At 58.3% G+C, this 18,744-nt stretch overlaps 3 protein-coding genes across 3 annotated transcripts; 2 read left to right on the top strand and 1 right to left on the bottom strand.

Moving 5' to 3' along the window:
• Positions 1-679: 679 nt before the first annotated feature.
• Positions 680-5,507, bottom strand: SLS55_002705 (uncharacterized protein; the record flags this gene model as incomplete). Its single annotated transcript, XM_066774186.1, has 5 exons — positions 680-1,417; positions 1,470-1,609; positions 1,658-1,831; positions 1,885-2,073; positions 2,126-5,507. The coding sequence occupies 5 exons, from the start codon at positions 5,505-5,507 to the stop codon at positions 680-682; spliced, it is 4,623 nt and encodes a 1,540-aa protein (XP_066636753.1).
• Positions 5,508-5,818: 311 nt separating this feature from the next.
• MIC10 (Mitochondrial inner membrane organizing system component) lies at positions 5,819-6,367 on the top strand (the record flags this gene model as incomplete). Its single annotated transcript, XM_066774185.1, has 3 exons — positions 5,819-5,950; positions 6,085-6,237; positions 6,311-6,367. The coding sequence occupies 3 exons, from the start codon at positions 5,819-5,821 to the stop codon at positions 6,365-6,367; spliced, it is 342 nt and encodes a 113-aa protein (XP_066636752.1).
• Positions 6,368-8,040: 1,673 nt separating this feature from the next.
• On the top strand, positions 8,041-10,530 carry TKL1 (Transketolase; the record flags this gene model as incomplete). Its single annotated transcript, XM_066774184.1, has 5 exons — positions 8,041-8,094; positions 8,220-8,362; positions 8,563-8,647; positions 8,701-8,995; positions 9,050-10,530. The coding sequence occupies 5 exons, from the start codon at positions 8,041-8,043 to the stop codon at positions 10,528-10,530; spliced, it is 2,058 nt and encodes a 685-aa protein (XP_066636751.1).
• Between the last annotated feature and the right edge of the window lie 8,214 nt (positions 10,531-18,744).

The following is an 18,744-nucleotide window of genomic DNA, read 5'->3' as shown; positions in this document are numbered from 1 at the left end:
CGAAAGGTTTGTAAGGGGTATAGCGCACACCACGCACACACACACACACACATACACGACGGACGACGTATACACACGCTATACAAAGTTTGTTGTTGTTGTTGTTGTTTGGCCCCGATACCAATTGCCATTTTGTCATGCCCACGACAACGCATGTAAATACGTAACAGCATCAACCCAGCCCAGCTCTCTCCCTCTCTCTTTCTCTATAACGACGATGATAAATGACTCCTCTCTCTCTCGCGCTTTGCTCGCTCGCTCCCAACGCTATGCAGAAACGGTGTGTATATGCAAACGACCTCGGGCGGAAAGCGGGAGGCAGGGATAAGAAGAAAAAAGAACAACAAGAAGAAGGGAGAAAAAAAAAAAAAAGGGAAATACAGAGTGAAGAGGGAGGGGTGGTCGTTTGGGTTGCCCAAAAAAAATCCCCGGGTAAATGGTCAATAGAAGCAAAATCGACAGAAGCGAATGATGACCCTCTTGCACTTGTGCAGAAGTAAAAAGAAAAAAGGAGGAAAGAAAAGAAGACACAAATTGCAGAAAAGGGAAAAAAAAATGCTGGCTGCGTCGAAGAACCCCTCCCCTCCCCTCTCACTCATCCCATTGACGTTCACTCGTAACGATCCCCCCTGTACCCATCATGCATCGAATCGCATCAAATCACATCCACATCCCATCATCACCTCCCCTCCCACCTCCCAAACTTCTTCCAATCGCCATAAACGCCCCTCCAAATCGCCCTCTCGCCCGCGCCCAACCCCGCATTCATCGCCCTCAACGCCTCGATCCCGACCACATCCGCGCACGCGTACAACCCCGGCATGAGCGCCGCGCGCGTCTCTGGCGCGATGCGGCCGCCGTGCAGGGTGCACGTGCAAAACGACGCGATGAGCGCTGGGACGTACTGGCCGGCGTACTCGCGAGCCTTCTTAGTCTCATCGACAAGGTCGGCCGTCGACGACGACGACGGCGTCGTCATCGAGGACGAGGCGGGGCGCTTGCGGTTGTGGAACCCTTTGACGGCCGAGACGGTGGGGTTGCAGAGCGTGGTGACGAGGCGGGCGAAGGAGGCGGCGTGGTCGGGGGTGAGCGGCGCCGTCGCGGCGTCGAGCCAGGGCGGCGGCGGTTGCTGGTGTTGCGGGAACGACGAGAAGGTGGCCACGTCGTTGTTGCCGCGGCGCGTCTGGTGGTCGGGCGTGAAGAGGCAGCGGAGCAGGTTTTGGAGGAGCGGCATGAGGACGTGGAAGCGGCCGCCGAGGCGGGTGCGGTGGAGAGACAGGATGAGGTGTGTCGTGCCGCAGAGTCGCGTGTAGATGGCGTCGGCTTGCTCGCAGGGAAGTTCAGGGCTAGACGAAGAGGCGAGACGCGCGAGCGAGTCAATAATCCTTTCGATGGCCCATTGCGAGACGAGCCAGTGCTATGAATCGCGTGAGTAGGGCGGTTGGTTCGACATGGGCGCTACTGCCTACCTTTTCCCGCAAAATGGTGTCTACGCAGTTGAGAGCGGCGTGGAAATCGCGAATGGCCTCGACATTGTCGAGGTAGCTACTTAGCTGTCCCAAAAACCCGTTGAGCCCTTGCGTGGCGCTCTCGTCCTTGGTTGGAATGTCTGCAAATGTAAGCTAGACATCCTAGGCATAACGGCAAGGTGTCTTACCTGGCAAGGAAGATATCAAGACGTTCATGAGGACTAATGCAGGCTGCCAGTTCTGCTCATCGTCCGGGTTAAACTTCAATTGCGAAAGGAGTGACGTCCGTTTGTCAAGGCCAAGAGAGCCCAAGGCCTTCCGTGTTGCTTCGAGCAGGCTGTGACGGTCGCTGACGGAGAGATCTGAATGAAACATCAGCGATGCGTCAATAGATGGCAATCGTTGCATTACTGACCGCAGCGCCAAAGATCATAAATCATAGCACTAACGCACTCGCCCTCGTCTGGGCTTGCCACGTTTGAGACAGCGGATGTCAATGACACCCACATCGAAGCCTCTGGTTGTTCAAACGTGTTTGTTTCAGCCGCGCCAAGACGCTTGCGGACACACTTGAGCAGCTTCGCTTCGATACTGCAGATGTAGCCTAAGAACGGTCAGCACTGATGGCCTGCTCGGGCTGGGCGGATTATGCTTACCATCACGCGTCATTCCCCGGATAGGGAGGTCGGAAGTTGCAGCCAGGACAGCCCGGAGGAAAGCAGTCTCCTCCTCTGATATGCTGCTCATTGCTCCGGGCAGTAGCGTCTCCAAGTCCCCATCGAGGGTCCTGAGGTATCTCTTCATGGTCTTGTACGTTTCTTCATCGTCCCATAGAAGATCCGACGCCTTGAGGGTCACAAGACCAGACTTGAAGCAGTTCAACTCTGCAATGTGTTCCTTGAACGACGCACTGGCCTCCCTTGCAAAACGCCTCATCATCTTCCTGTAGCCTTCGAGATACTGTTGGCCTCTCGGTTGGTCTTTCACGCTGATGGCGTCCTGCAGAGTTAGACGGACGAGTTCGTCTAGTACTTTCAGCGTGTCCAGGTCGGTGAGGTGGTTGTCTTGCATGGAGCGAGCAATTGTCCATAGGAGGTCAGATTCGGTGGCCAGTTCTGACTTGGAGTTGGGCACCTCCATGAGTTTCGTCGCGAGGCTCAAGTGCCGGAAGAAGGCTTCGGCGTTCGCTCGCCTCTTGCCGGTGACAGTGCACATTTCAGTAACCCGATCAAGGACCTGCTCGCGATGTTTCCGGCCAATTGCCGCAACAGGCACGCGGAGGTATTGGATTTCCGCAAATGCGCGCAACTGTTCGCCCAGCTCCCTCGACTTTCCTAGTTTGGCCTCCGAGTCTAGAGCCTCATAAAGGACTGAAAAGAGAAGATCCCTAAGCTCGCTTGACTGCATGGTCAAGACGAGATCTGACATTGCCTCGAAGACGAGCGTGTACGATAACCCACGAGGCGCTTCGTATTGACCGGAAAATTCGCCAAACGCATGCCAGAAAAGGAGGCGAAGGAGGCTTTTGAGGGACTCGAGGGGAGGGAGAGTCAAGAGACTTGGAAATTGGGTAAGCACAGCTGCAGCGTTCAGCGTGAACACCTCCAGACGGGCAGTAGCGACGTTCAGGGGGTCAGCTGTACGGCGGCGCTTGGCTCCGTCCGCAATCCGGTCCTTGATCTCTTCGTTCGAGCGAAACAGGGCGACTGCGGATTGGTTAAACAAGTCCTTTGCCGGCTCCTTGAGGTCGAGGGCACCCATGAAATCGCTGCAAAGTGTAGCGACCAAGTTGAAAGCCTCCTCACCTCGTGCACCGACTCCCATTGCCTCCGTCTTCTCCGACGCTCGAATGGCGTCTATCACATTATGCTCCTTCGCTTGCGAAAGGATTGTTACAGTGAACTCCCTCGCTTCTTGCGGTTTCTGATGGGGTCTGAGAAGGATGTGAATACGGGAAATGGCTCTCAGTGCTCTGGCAACGGTGACTGGTTCTTTTGAAACACCAGTCAATACGAGGAGAGTCTTTTGCAGCGACTGCAACACGGTGACGACCGATGCGATGGTGTCGTCCGATTGCAAGCCGCCAACGAGAGCATCGACAATGACGAGGCTTGCGGAAGCCTCGGAAAAGTCATCGTTTTCGGAAGATCTTTCGCAGGTCGAGATGCGGCGCCAGTGTTCGTTGAGCAAATCGAAAATTTGCTTTGCGGTGAGACTTGACTCCAGGACTTCTCTGACCGCTGCAACGATCTCCTTCTCCACCCAAACGGTCCTTTCCATGAGGGTACCCGATCGGCTCAGTTGGTCGAGCTGAGAGACCCATTTTGAAACAAATCCTAAGAGGCCTCTTGCTTGTGCGTAGGTCTTCAGGAGAGGAACCACGATAGAGGTTTTGAGAAAATCCGAAGTTTTCAAACCTGGAGCGATGCCGGATTTGTCGTTTTGCGCGTCCGGAACATAGCTGAGCGATGAAACGACGCCACCTGTGGATGCGGCGGTGATGGCGCGGAAGATGGCGTCTGACAGAGGCGCGTCATCAGCCACAGCCGTCTGCGGTGTATCCAGGAAGATCGTCCCGTCATAAGCAATTACGCGCGAAACAAGCTGTTGGTCGAAATCTTTGGCGGCCCCACCTGGAGCAAGGATGCCTGAATAAGATCGGACGAGGCTCTCGAGGACCTCGGTTTCCAGCGCCACTTTCCTCCGGGAGAGAATCTCGAGCATCTGATCGAGGATTGCTCTTCGACCGTCGTCAACCTCGGCCGGGGGCCTGCTGTCGACAGGAGCTCCGATGCACTCGCACAGCGCCACGAAAACGTACTGCAGCCAAGGAGCCTCGTCGAGTCTTTTCTTGGGCGTGGAGCGCTGGGAACAGCGGATCGCGATATCCAGCAGGGAACCGACTGTCTCAAACAGCTTATGCCTATCCGAGTCCAAGGGGGCCAGGCTTATCCCCTCGGCGGATCCGGCCAGAGCCGCTCGTAACGGCTGGAGGAGGCGGGAAATATCAAGCGATTCCGGCCGCGCTTGCCCCGGCTTACTCACTTGCCGACCCTCGGCTTCGGCGAAGAAGGATGCTCTGGCGGGAATGAAGACGTGTCTTGCTAGCAGAGTCTCCAGAGATCGGCTAATCCGACTCTCGATGTCGCGCCCGGTCTCGACAGCGTTCGGGTCCACCGAAGTATCAACCTCAAGCGCGATATCCGACAGCAGCACGATGGCGGGGACCAGACACTCGTGCGAGAAGCGCTCGGTGGCGCCGCTGGCGTCACTGCCCAGGTCCGCGACGCACGCGTTCCAGATCTGCAGGACGTGGGGCAACAGCGAATCGACAGAAACCCGGCCGTCAAAGGCAGCCTTCAATACAAGGTAATGCACGGATTCGAGCCAGAGCCGGAGCAGGTGGGCAGCTTGCGCGGTGGTCGTGCGCAGGACCGACTTCAGCAGCTCGGCCACGGATTTCTCGTAGGAGGCCGCCTCGTCAAAACACGCGGCCGCAATTTCAATGGTGGCCCCGGCGACGGCCTCGAACAAAACGAGGCGCTCCTGATCTTCGTGATCGGACCCGTCCGGCTCTTCCACGGGAGTGCCGTCACGCTTCCGCTTGCGCGTGGCCTTGCCATCCTTCCGCCTCTTCACAGCCGCCTCCTCTTGTAGCCTATGGTCGCGATGCGGGGCGACGAAGTTCTCCTGCAGCGTCTTCTCCAGGATGGACAGGAAGCCGTGCGAGTTGAGCAGCTTGGCGGAGATGGCGGGCGGCAGGCCGAGGAGCACCTGGCGCAGCAGCTGCCAGGCGAACCAGCTGCTGCGCGCGCTGAGGCCCTCCGGATCATCCGCCTTGAGCTTGCCCAGCAGCCAGCGCAGCACCCATTCGGTGCGCGGGCTGCCCTTGTAGAACAGCAGCGGGTCCTCGGCATCGTCCCGATGTCTCGCGCCGTCAGGCTGGCCGATTATGGCGGTGGCGTGGTCGAGTTTTTCGTCGAAGGTGGAGAAGTCTTTGTCCAGAGCAAGCAGGCGGCGCAGGGACGGGAGTTCCATGGGCTGCGGCGGCGGCATCAGCGGCTAGGGCTCGGGCTGGGGGCTTGTGCGGTCGTTCAGCGTACCTGGGCGATGGGAGCCATGTCCTACAGCGCCCTGGGGCAGGAGAGTTGCGGTGCGATGGTGGTGCACGCCGTTTCGAACAGATCAAAAGACCGTGCGCGGGCCGCGCCCACGCCAAGACTGACGAAACAGACCCACGACGTGCTGGCGAGACAACCACCACCACCACCCCGACCAACACGTCACAGCAGCCTTCATCCAGACCAGCCAGGCGCGCCAATTGGCTTTCGACCCGCGAAGACTCCGCAATGGCTGAAGAAAACATCTCCCCCGCGCCGCAGGCCCCGGTCGCGCGCCCCAGCCGCCCCATGAGCGAGGCCCTGCTCAACGACAAGGTGCGTTCGATCCCGCTGAGCATCCCGAGCCCGCCCATCCATCCCGTTTGCATCCCCGGGCGCGCGCGTGAGCTGGCGGCGGCCAAGCTGCGGGCTGCCTGCGCATGCGGGCTGGCAGCCGCTCCGGCGCGCTATCTACCACTCCTTGAAGCTCCTAGCTAACCGTCTGCGACATGCAGTGGGACCGCTGCCTCTCCTCCATGCTCATCCGCTCCGGCCTCGGTCTCTCCTTCGGCATCGTCTTCTCCGTCCTGCTCTTCAAGCGCCGCGCGTGGCCCGCTTTCGTCGGTCTGGGTTTCGGTGCCGGCCGTGCCTGGGAGGAGTGCGACAACGTAAGCCATCAACCGTCCTGACCTTGCTGTGTTGGCGGACCATGGGGCTGATGCTGACAAACTACGTGTGCAGTCTTTCAAGAACGCCGCTGCTCCCTCGAGAGACGGCCTGCGCGTCTACAGGCAATAAGCGCTGTCACTACCGCGAAGACACGGGCTTGCACTTGGAGGATTCTTTTCACGGCGGAGGGGTATAATCGGTTCTACGGTTTTTGAAAGCAAGTGAAGAGCTGTACAGTATTGTCGGGTTAGAGCGAATTAAAGGCATTTTCTGTACACCCGGCTCGGGACACGGCAAAGTTCGGCGGCCTCCAGATCAGCGCAGGGATACTGATGACGGCGGACGTTGGTGCGGCTCTAGCACTCAACATGGACATCTCTGTGCTAGTAGCGGCGACCTTTGTTTACTGGCATTATGTCAGAAGGCGTGTGGGAGGTTGCAGGGACCGTTGAAGCTACAGTTGCAGAAGTTGCCGAGGATCCGACGGGGCAAAGGGAATGGTTGCACTCAACTGATATCGTTACCATGGTGAATCGGAGGGCTGAAAATGGCTAGCGGCATTGATGGCGGCTTCCACCCTTGGGACAAACCTTCGAGGTATGGAGCCCAAGCATTCGGCCGGGAGTGCGCAGTACCGTGATATCAAAAGCTATGGTTGGAATGGTCACATCACCGAGCAAGCTGCACCGCGGATGCAAAAATTATTGAACTCCTTCGCAAGACCCGGTTGCGGTGTTTAGCCTATTTCTTGCCGACAAGCCCTCAGGGTCCTACCCGCATTAGAGGCCTTTTATTTTTATTCTTCTCGTTTTCGTGAAGAGCCGCATTATTATCACGCCGACACATGCAGGCAAAAGACGGAAAAACTCTTCAAATGGAGCATTCTGAGCAACGAAACACAGCTAGACAACGGAATGGAAGGTGGCGGAGCAGGCAGTATGGGCGTGGGTCAAGATGCCCAGACAAGCGGTTCAGAGAACGTGCCGGCAAGCCAGATGCCAAATTCCGAGGGCTTCAAAATTAGGAAACCTTCCCCATACAAATCGCTCAGGCTGCGCTATCGGCGTTTGAGTGTCGGGCGGTGATAGCGGGGTTATGGAATTGTATTTCCAGATGGCAGGACAGCCGGCGGTCGAGGTCACGATAGTTGGGGGGAGGTTGGTTCAGCCTTACAAATGAAGACGGCCGCGACCGAGGGCGGTTTTGCGCAAGAGGGCGGCCTGAGCAGGGCTGGGCCAGCACGAGTGCTCCGGTGGGCAGCTCACTGGTCGCTTGCTGGGCGGGCGTCACGGCGTGCGCTCAAACAGCCGTCAAGTTCGGGCGCCGTTCGGATCGCCCATCACCGCCCGGGTACCCGATGACGGAGCACGAGCAGAGGCCACCGATGAGTGAACAGCAAATGACGGATGGATGCCTGGTTTGCGCTTTGAGCGGAACTCGCTAGGTTGGTGTGGCGACTGGCTGGGAGCTACGAGAGCGGTGGAACGCGACGGCACGGCTTGCATGCGTCGCCAGGGCGGCGGACTGCGCAGCGGGCGGAAAAGGAAGCGCCGGATAAATCGACTGATTCGTGAGGGCGACGGGGTTGTCAGCGAGCGGGCGCGCTTTGTCACGGTCGCGCAGCGGTGCGTGTTGCAGCCAGCTCGTCGCCCCTCCGTCGCCGCCAGTGGCCGCAGGCCCCACCAGGTTGCATCACCCAAGCCCGCCGCTCCTCGACTGTTTTTCTTCCGTCACTCCCTCAAACTCTCCCTCTCCCCGACAACTTTCTCCTCCCTCACCACCTCTCCATCAATCTGCCCATCATGCCTTACGGAGAGATTGATCAGCTCGCCATCAACACCATCCGGACGCTGGCCGTAAGTGCCCTCTTATCGCTACCCCGCCATAGCTCCTCAACACTCTCCCGCCCGCGCCCGCCGCCCGTCCCAGCCCGCCTGCGCCCGCTGTGCACCTCCAATGCTGACTCGGCGCCTCTCTCCAGGTCGATGCCACCGCGAAGGCCAACTCCGGCCACCCGGGTGCGCCCATGGGCATGGCTCCGGTCTCGCACGTCCTGTTCAACAAGTTCATGAAGTTCAACCCCAAGAACCCCAAGTGGTTGAACCGCGACAGATTCGTGCTCTCGTACGTTCTCCCCACGCTCCTGTCTCCCAATGCCTCCGCCGTCATACAGTGGGCTGCACTGTGTGGGCCCGTCGAGAGCTTAGATTGCGCGCCCCATCTTCGCGGGCTTGCTCCGGGGCCTCTGACGCAATGGCCTCGAGCTATCCTCTTGCGGCCCGCTTTGGCATTTTCTCTCGCTTGAATGCTGACAACGCCAATAGCAACGGCCACGGCTGCATGCTCCAGTATGCTCTGCTCCACCTGTTCGGCTATGCCCTCAGCATCGACGACATCAAGGCCTTCCGTGTACGTACTCTGCACGTGCTCGAGTCAGTGCAATGTACTAATTCGCCGTCCAGTCGATTGACAGCATTACTCCGGGTCACCCCGAGTCTCACGACACCCCCGGCATTGAGGTTACCACTGGTCCTCTTGGCCAGGGTTTCTCCAACGCTGTTGGTCTCGCCATTGCCCAGGCTCACACCGCGGCTGTTTTCAACAAGCCCGGCTACAACCTGGTCGACAACTACACCTACACCTTCTTCGGTGATGGCTGCGCCATGGAGGGTGTTGCCAGCGAGGCTGCCTCCACCGCCGGTCACCTTAGGCTCGGCAACCTGATTGCCATCTACGACGACAATCACATCTCCATTGGTGAGTAAATGATTCTCCACGCGCTGCTCTAGCACTTCTGACCAAACCCGACAGACGGTGACACCGCGTGCGCCTTCACCGAGGACGTTACCAAGAGGTTCGAGGCCTACGGCTGGCACACCGTCTGGGTCAAGGACGGTGACCACGACCTCGAGGGCATTGAGGCTGCCATCAAAGAGGCCCAGTCCGTCAAGGACAAGCCCACCATGATCAGGCTCACCACCACCATCGGTTTCGGCTCCAAGCTCCAGGGCACTGGTGGTGTCCACGGCAACCCCCTCAAGGCCGACGACATCAAGCACGTCAAGCAGCTCTTCGGCTTCGACCCTGAGAAGACCTTCGTCGTCCCTCAGGAGGTCTACGACCTGTACGGCAAGAAGGCTTCCGAGGGCGCCGCTCTCGAGGCCGAGTGGAACAAGCTCTTCGAGAAGTACGGCTCTGAGCACAAGGAGGCGCACGCCGACCTTGCCCGCCGTCTGACCGGCAAGCTGCCCGAGGGCTGGGAGAAGAAGCTGCCCACCTACAAGCCCACCGACGCGGCCATTGCTTCCCGCAAGCTGTCCGAGTCGGTGCTGGAGGCCATCTACGAGGCCGTCCCCGAGCTTGTGTCGGGTTCTGCTGACCTGACTGGCTCCAACAACACCCGCTGGAAGGCCGCCGTCGACTTCCAGCCCCCGGAGCTTGGCATTGGTGAGTGGTCTGGCCGCTACATGCGCTACGGTGTGCGCGAGCACGCCATGGCTGCGCTCATGAACGGTATCGCTGCCTACGGTACCCTCATCCCCGCCGGTGGTACTTTCCTCAACTTCGTCTCGTACGCCGCCGGTGCCGTCCGTCTCTCTTCCCTGTCCCACCAGCGCGTCATCTACGTCGCTACCCACGACTCGATCGGTCTTGGTGAGGACGGCCCGACCCACCAGCCTATCGAGACTCTTGCCCACTTCCGTGCGCTGCCCAACATGATGGTCTGGCGTCCGGCTGACGGCAACGAGACGTCTGCCGCTTACTACATGGCCCTCACCAGCCACGAGACCCCCTCGATCCTTGCCCTCACCCGCCAGAACCTTCCCCAGCTTGAGGGCTCGACCATCGAGAAGGCCATCAAGGGTGGTTACGTCGCGTACGAGGACAAGGATGCTGCCATCACGCTCGTCTCGACGGGTTCCGAGGTCTCCCTCTGCTTGGAGGCTGTCAAGTACCTCGCGGAGAAGCACAACACCAAGGCTCGTGTCGTCTCGATGCCTTGCGTTGAGGTCTTCGACGCGCAGTCCAAGGAGTACCGCCTCAGCGTCATCCCCGACGGCATCCCTGCGCTTTCGGTTGAGGTCATGTCGACTCTCGGCTGGGAGAAGTACTCTCACGAGCAGTTCGGTCTCAACCGGTTCGGTGCCTCGGGCCCGTACAAGGAGGTGTACGAGAAGTTCGAGTTCACGCCTGCCGGCATCTCCAAGCGTGCCATCGCCACGGTTGACTTCTACAAGGACGTCAAGCCCCTCCGCTCGCCCCTCAACCGTGCTTTCACTCAGCTCATCTAAACGACTCTGTTCGCATCGGTGTAAAGAGATGAGAAAAATGGAGAGAAGGATACTGAGGAGTATTAGAGTGGGAGAATGGTAAAGCCGGTGCCATGTTAATCGCATAGGCAACGGACGCACGCCACCAGCGTGCGGATGGATTCTCTGGGTCACGAGTAAATGCATATAGATTGCAATAACGACTTCTGAATGACAAAAAAGACCGCTTCTTTTCGCCAATGTCCATTGTTCCCGTGAATATGGCTGAGCTGACAAGAATAAGATGGATGGCGATATTATGCTCGGTTTTCACATGCCGAGTTGGTTGCAGCGCATGACTCGCGGCGGGGACAATCGCCACCCGTTCGTTTATGCGGAGCTCGACGTTGCATTTGCATTAGCGAGGGTGCTTGTTTTTGCTTATGCAAAATTTCCCTGCCGTGGATTCGGGCAGGCTGCAGATACTGCTTTTATGTCGACGATGCTATTAACCAGCGGGTGCGGCGCCACATCGAAAAGGACATTCGGCAAGTCCAAGCGGTAAGGGGAAATCATAGTGGGGAGCGCAATGGACGGTCGGATCAATACTTAATAACGCAACGGAAAACAACGAAGATGGCCTCGACTTCGACTCCGGTTCGCCTATCTACGCTTCAACGAGCAATCTGAATGTGACGTCAGCTGCGGCTGCTCGGCTCCGGGCCGGCTAGCCAGCTACCCGCCGTCCGCGAAGGGTAAGGACGCCGCGAAGCTTTCGCGTGGTGCTGCTGCCATCTTACACGTGCTGTCAGCCGCCCAGACCATCCTATAATTATGCCGCATCTCTGGCATCCAATCCTCACCCTCGTGTTTCTCTACTTGTCTTTCCAATCAGTGCATGTCGTTGCCTTGTCAATAGTACCGCGCAGCCCTCACCTGCTGTCTTCACCCGAGCGGTATCGTTCTTAGATCATCATCCAGCCCACGCCTCGTGTGTAACAATGAGCTTCCTCCGCATTCCATACCCCGATGCAACGTACGAGCCAGCGTGGTTCACACGAACGGCGCGAGTCAAGTACGTGTGCACCCTGCCGGCGTATGTACAGTGCACGTCTCGACTGACAGCCCACTCTCCCCACAGCTTCTGCGAGGAGGTAAACAAACACCACTTCTCCATTGTTTACCGTCAGCTTGCCGGCCGGCAGTCCCCGGAACCCCAACGGCTTACCGAAAACACCCCCCTCAGGATTATCTCGTGACCCCGTACATTGCCGAATTCGTCAACACCATCACCAACGTCTCGTATGGTTAGGAATTATGCCCGTTTCTTTTTCATGTCGTGTTTTTCGTCCCGTCTTCTACTACTGCAGAACCTTCATTTTCCTGATTCGGGCGCGGGAGTTTTCCCCATTATAGTGCTGTACGCCTACCACGGCGTCCGCCGCCTCTTCCGCAGCAACAACCCGCACGCCGCGCTGCTCAGCCTGCCCTACCTCGGCCTCGCCGCCGTCGGCATCCTGTCCGCCACCTTCCACGCGACACTAACATACGCCGGGCAAATGGGTACGTCCCCCCCATCCCTCCTCCCTGCCCCCAACGACAAAACGCAAACGCTGACGGGAACGACGATCGACAGCCGACGACACATCCATGATCCTCGCAACCGGCCTCGTCCTGCACCGCGCCTTCTCGCACGGCCGGTCCGCCGCGTGGGCGCGCACCGCCGGCGTCGCGCTCGCCGCGGGCTTCGTCGCCTTCGCCGCGTACCACGCGTGGACGGACGAGCTGCTCGTGCACTTCCTGCTGTTCGCGGGCATGACGGGCGCCGTGGGCGTGCGGACGAGGGGGCTGATTGGCGAACGGGAGAGGGCGTTTAATGGGGGTAAGGAGACGAGGAGATTGAGGGGGTTGGCGTGGGTGGGGTTTGGTGAGTGGTTTCCCCTCCCCCTCCTTTCTCTTCTCTGGGGTGCGGCGGGGATGATGTAGCGTTGTGTGCTGACGAATTGCAGTCTGCTCGGCCGTCGGATACGCGCTGTGGAACGTCGACATGCATCTTTGCGATCCGCTGAGGGGCGTGAGGCGCGCGGTCGGCTTGCCTGCCGGCGTGCTGCTGGAGTTGCATGGCTGGTGGCACGTTCTGACGGCGGTGGGCGCGTACGTCTTCATGGCGCTGGTCGAGGTCTTGACGACGGAGGAGGAGGGGGATGGGGCGGGGCGGGAGGCGGCGCGGTTCGCGTGGCCGGTGGATGCGTATTTGAGGGGGAAGGGTGCGGAGGAGAAGAAGAAGAGGACTTGATTTGTTGTGTTGTGGTGCGGTTGGAGGGGTTGGTTGACTGGGGAGAGCCTGTTGAGGTACGTAAGAGGGAGAAGGACACGTCGAAGTCGCAAGGCGGTGCTTGCTATCGGCTTTCACTGTCTGACGGATCGGTTATCACCCATCTTTGAACAGAGAGAGCAAGTACTGAGAGTCGTGCAGGAAAGCAGAAATGTCCTCACATGGTGGCTTTCCGGGAATAGGTCGCCGCCGATCCTTGTGGAGATCACCTCTGGAGACCATGTTTGCCGTTCTCAACGAAAAGCAAAACCCTATATATGAACGCAACATCCTCATTTGCAGAAAGTATCATTGATACATGCACACAGCGGGTGACAAAAGAAAATGCACACTCAGCGTCTATCTTTCATAGATTCCGCATTATCAGAATAATATAGGCAACTAAATATAAGATCCGGACGTGAACATACGTATTTAAAACCATTCTTTACGTCCGGATGTTATTTCAACTATAAACTTTTATAAGGCAGATGCGGGTGGGTAATTTCTTTTGTCGCCCGCCGTTCCCACGCATCCTTCCACCACCCTACTTCGGAGGCGCCCGAAGAGGCCGCCTGCCGAACATGGATCTCCGCGGCCGGCAAGGGCTGCCCGATCCAATTAGCGTCCTAATCCGAAATCTTCGACGAGCCTGGGAAGTTTTTCGCCGTGAACGCTCACACTTCTGCTTCTATAGTGATATTCCATGCGTAAAGTGATGGATGAGACGGCGCGGGGAAAACATCTCTCGGCCAGTCCGGTATTGAGAATTCGAGATGTTGGGGATGGCTGGATGCAGGTCCAGTGATTTTTGAAATGTCAGACCCAGCCAGGCTGACCGTTCCCTTTTCAACTCAGCGGACTGACTAGGGCCAGGGAGGTTGGCCAGGATATGGGATGTCGTCAGCCGCATCCGGCCATGTATCTCCTTTGATTTACTCTCGAAGGGGTGTAGGGTCTTAACAATAGACTGTAACTTCCGCAGCTGACGTAGATGTAACTCGATCACAGAGGCCGGCTGCATGGTGGACTCGGCCGTTGTCCTTTCCGTGCCGAAAGACGACAAGGCCGGCGTCAGTATCGAGGCTGGTGGAGCACGTGAACGGCAGAGGGTATCACAAGGCTGAATGGATCGTGTGACGTTTTCACAGTTCCAGTTTCGATTACCGAGTTCTGTGCGGTAACCCCACGGGATTGTGTATCCACTCATGCACTCTCAAGTCTACTCATCGACACGATATTCCTTGACAAACCAGACCAGGCGAATGCCAGGGCTGTATATTACGGTCCAGCATGCTACTTTTGTAATGGAGGGTTCGGCGATCAGGCTAAGCTCAGGTTGATAGGAGAATGAGACTGGCTGTGTCAGGCGAGATTCCTGCGACGAATCAACGTAAGCATTTCCAGATCACCACCACCTTTCCGTAGCTACTGCCGTCGCCATTCACCAGCGCCTCGCTGTTTGGCAAAAAGGAATTTGCCCTTGCTCCCTGACGCTGGCTCGCGGGCTGTCGCAGCCTGCTGTTGCTTACTGTAGCGGTTGCTGCGGTTGCTGCGGCCTGTAGTTGCTGTCGCTGTCGCCTGCTGTAGCTGCTGCGGTTGCGGCCCGCCTTGTAGGTGCGGTGTTGGCGTCCGCTATAGCGGGGCTGCGGTTGTTTCGCTCGCTGCCGTTTGCTGCTTGGCTGCTTTCGCTCGAGCTGCTGCCGTCCTCCGCTCGCTCGCCTGGGCCTGGTCTTTGGGAGGCCGCCGGGTGGGAGTGCGTCCGCCTGGACTGTCGCCTCTTGTTAGCGGGTTCTGGACGGTGGCGGGACGGGTCTGCGTGACGTAGGCCGCCGTTGCCGGCACGGTGCTTCGGAGAGCGGTGTCGGTCAGGTGGCTGCCGGCAGCGGCAATGGTGGGACGCGCGCCGCGGTCGTCTTGCCGAGGGAGAGGAGCTGCGGTGGAGGCGCAAGAAATAGAGGAAGGTGGGCAGTAGCCGCCCGGTCGCAGCCTAGAGGCGTCGAGAAACGGCCGGCCGCCGCGCGGAATGAGTGAATGGGCTTTGGTTGCCGGTACTCGTGAAGTGAAGCCAGTCGGCCGCGCCTGGTGCACTAGGCCTGCACTGGACGGAGAACGCAGCGGACAACCGCAATCTTCTTCTGGCATGAATATTGGAGCGATGCCTGAATCCATGTAGCAAGGTGCAGGGTGGACAGCTTTGGCGTCGCAGGTGTTATCCGTAGTAGGTGGGACCAGGTCCGCTCCGCTCCGCCAACACCTTCACTTCAGCAGATGCGGCCCGTTCGCAATGCAATCCCGCACTTGCATGCGCGCCAATGGGGCGAGCGTAGCGGCGGAGCGAAGCCGATGACCGGCCTTGTGGCAAATGTCACCTACAGCGCCGCCGCCGCTTTCCACTCAAAGCGCCTTTCGAGAGAGCGGCTGTCCTCTCAGGCGGACTCTGATTTCTGCACGAAGGAAGAGACCGCCGACCGTAGTGGCGTTCGTTTCCCTGCCCGGTGATCTGGCACGGGCAGTGACCGCACCGCGTTTCGCGTTTCGCGTTTCGCGCGGCGGTGGTTGCTACGTTGCTACCCATGTCACGTGATTGGCGACGCCGTTGCGACGGCTGTTTTGCCCGCCCGCGTTTTGGGGCGCGGCGGGCGACGGACAAGCCTAGCGACGGTAGCCTGACGCCAATTGGTGACGGCGGGCACGGGTCACAATGGGGAGACGGCGGCGAAGGCGGCTAGTGTTGCTGCTGCCGCTGCCCGGATTTGCTGCTTCGTGCTCTGCGCTATGTCTTCGCGGACCATGGCTTCATTTTGCGGTGGCAGATTTCTTGGGGCGCGCCATGGGAGAGACAGGTGCAGAATTTTCATCTCTCGCATGGCTGGAGCCTGCTTCTGTGAGAGTCAAGCCAACAGCCGGTTCAGATATTCGACCTGGATCTGCTCGGGGTCGACATCCGAAGACGTCACCGCTGTCGAGGACATTGGCCGGCTCTCTTGCTCGCATGAGCTTCATGTCAAAGTCTATCACGATGCATACGGTGGGAAGGTTGCTCGTCAATGCCGTCCTGAGCTTTTAGGAAACCTGCATCTGCGGTAGAGACGCTTCTCGTCGAACAGTGAGCTAGCATTTGCGACTGGACCATTGCTCCAGCTTCTTGCGTGTACGTCAAGATTGGCATAACTACGTCGCAATGCCAGAAGGGCAGCGGGCTTGGTGGGTAGTGAATTGGGAAGTGACGTAGGTGCGCCGGGCAGCTGTGGACGTGAATTGTCACGCAGAAACCCGTCAACCACGGCTTCCTTGCCCGTCACTGCCCCGACAACCGATCACATGTCCGCCACCAGATCAACTGCCCGGCCGGGCATCAAGAATAAGCGAGACCCTGGCCGCCGTGTATAAATTCTGCTCGAGGCCATCCTCCCTCCTCTTCTTTTCATCAACCCCAACCTCGACCCACCGCAACCCCGCAACCCACCCCGGCCGTTACCCACCCCGACCGTCACCCATCCCGACCGTCACCCATCCCAACCGTTCGCAACCCCGTCACCGCCGTCACCCTCATCGATCCTCGCATACGTCGCTCGCTTCTCACCTCACCCTCACCTTGCCTCGACCTCACCTTGACTTGACCTCACCTTGACTTGACCTCACCTTGACTTGACCTCACCTTGAATTGGCCTCACCTGACTTGGACTTCGACAACTTGGTTACTGGAAGGAGGGACATGGGCTTGGAGGGACTTGGGCTTGGAGGGACTTGGGCTTGGAGGACTTGGCTTGGAGGGTCGAAAGGAGTGGTCAGAAAGAATGGACACAGAGGACCAGGGAGGGCAGTGTGGAGGGGAAGGGTGGCTTCAAAGAGGAGGTTCGAAAGGAGTGGTCAGAAAGAATGGACACAGAGGACCAGGGAGGGCAGTGTGGAGGGGAAGGGCGGCTTCAAAGAGGAGGAGTGCATGAGATGGCCCTTACGCACTATAACGGACCAGACCACAGCCAGTTTTGGCTAATGGGGGAGAAGACCTCCGACAAAAAAACCGGGGTAATGGCTTGCCAGCGTCCCGCTCTTCTCGAGAAAATTACAAAAATTACGTGGGCAACGAGGGCAAGATTCGAGGCGCGGTACTCGTTAAAAAAGGCTGGCCTGCAGTTCGTCCATGGCTGTTTTGGCATCATCAGTCACCGTATTTGTTTAGTATCTGCATTTGCACACTCCATGGGCCGAGCTAGAAACCTCTCGTACAAACAATCCGGGGCTCCACCCTCGAAATCAACTGGGCCTGGCGGGGTTAGCTTCCACGACCCGTTGGGTGTTTCAGTATCTGCGCTCGTGGACCTTCTTTTTTTCCGTTGGACGCTTCAGCTTGCCTGGAGCTCTGAGGGAGAAACTGTCGCTTGTGGCTTGTGTAACGGCGAGCATTGTGGTGTTGAGCATCGTGGTGTTTGCTTACGGGAGGTCGTCGCTTAAAGTGTTTAGAGAGCGGTCCTCTTTGGTGAGAACGACGGCTGACGTTTAGAGTGGGGTAAGACGGCGTGTCGTGTCAGCCCATGGCGCTTTTGCGCGAGACAGCTGTCGGACCTACGCGTAATCGGCTCGGGTGTTGGCGTTGAGCGGGTACGCGAATGGCAGCTCGGGCTACCCTGGCTAGTTTCCAAACGGGGCCTTCGTGTAAGTACGTACGTGTGGCTGCCCATCTGCGCAACTGCGAAAGGCGATCGGATGTATGTACAAAAGCCTGTTCAGCCTCGCGCCTCTCCAAGATCCAAGCCGCCATCATCCAGCGCAGCGGTCCGCCGTCCGCCGTCCGCGGAGATAGTTCCAGTGCTACGGCAGATATACACTGGTCTGGCGCAGTTGGAACCGTTGACTTGTGCCTTGGACACATCAGTCGAGGCGCTCAGTCCCCACGAGAGCCACCTCGCGCATTCGAGAAAGGATGACTCGGCACATGCCACTCCTGCAGCAGAGAACGTCGCCATTCCGCATGTCCACTCTCTCCCGGTTGCTCCTGCATACTTGGCTTCCGCACATCCTCGTCGGCAACAAATTCCTGCTGGAGGAGGATGCGGCCGAGCAAGTGCACTTGAGGAACCGGCATTCGTCATTCAACAGCAGCAGCAGCAGCAACGGATGTTGCCGCAGAGCAGCCCAAACAGCGGCGATGTACAAGACATACAAACAGACTCAACAACCTCCTCTACGTCTACCCTACCACCACGCAAACGTCCACGGCGGCAACTCCACGAGAACGTCAACCTCACCACACCGCTATCATCAATTTCTCGTGATACAACCTCAACCTCCCTTCCGCCAGAACCTAGGCTCTCTCAATCAGCGGAGATCCAACAGAGCATTGCTCCGGCGGAACTGGATCCCTTTGGCCTCGGTGACTGCTGGCTGGCTGAAACATGCTTTGACCGTGAATTTCAGCAGCTGCTCGACTCGTTCAATATGCCGGTAACGGGCATGCCTGACTGGACCACCGGACCGGATTGGTCGGGACAGGGCGACGACGATATGCTCCCTCTCAGATTGTGAAAGGCTGGCGCAACTTTATTTTTTCCCGCAGGCTGGTGGTTTGTTTGCAGCGGCTACTTTTTTCTCTTCTGGGCGTTGGTCGTCGGGCTTTGGTCTTCAGTATCTTCGTTCAACTTTCTTCATCATCTCTTCGTCAACGCTATTTCCTTCGTAGAAGCTTTAACGAACGTAATGACGACGAACTGATCCGACTACACTCGCATGGATTTCCCCCGTCTCAACAATGCAGTAGAAGTGATCTTGAGTCTTCCCACGTGTGCCCACAGGATCCTTACCTATGCTTTATTCGCCGGGCCAACCGGTCATAAGACCGTCCGTCCCTCCCCAACCCCAAGCACCAGCATCCCCTCCAGACCCGTTGGTCACACCTGAGCCCGACCGACGTGGCCATCCACCTCGGGGCGCACAAGAAA

This window comes from Diplodia seriata (genome assembly GCF_021436955.1).
Source record: "Diplodia seriata strain FDS-637 chromosome Unknown scaffold_2, whole genome shotgun sequence".
Lineage (NCBI taxonomy): Eukaryota > Fungi > Ascomycota > Dothideomycetes > Botryosphaeriales > Botryosphaeriaceae > Diplodia > Diplodia seriata.
The sequence above is the reverse complement of the archived record's forward strand: the minus strand, read 5'-3'. Positions and strand labels throughout refer to the sequence as shown.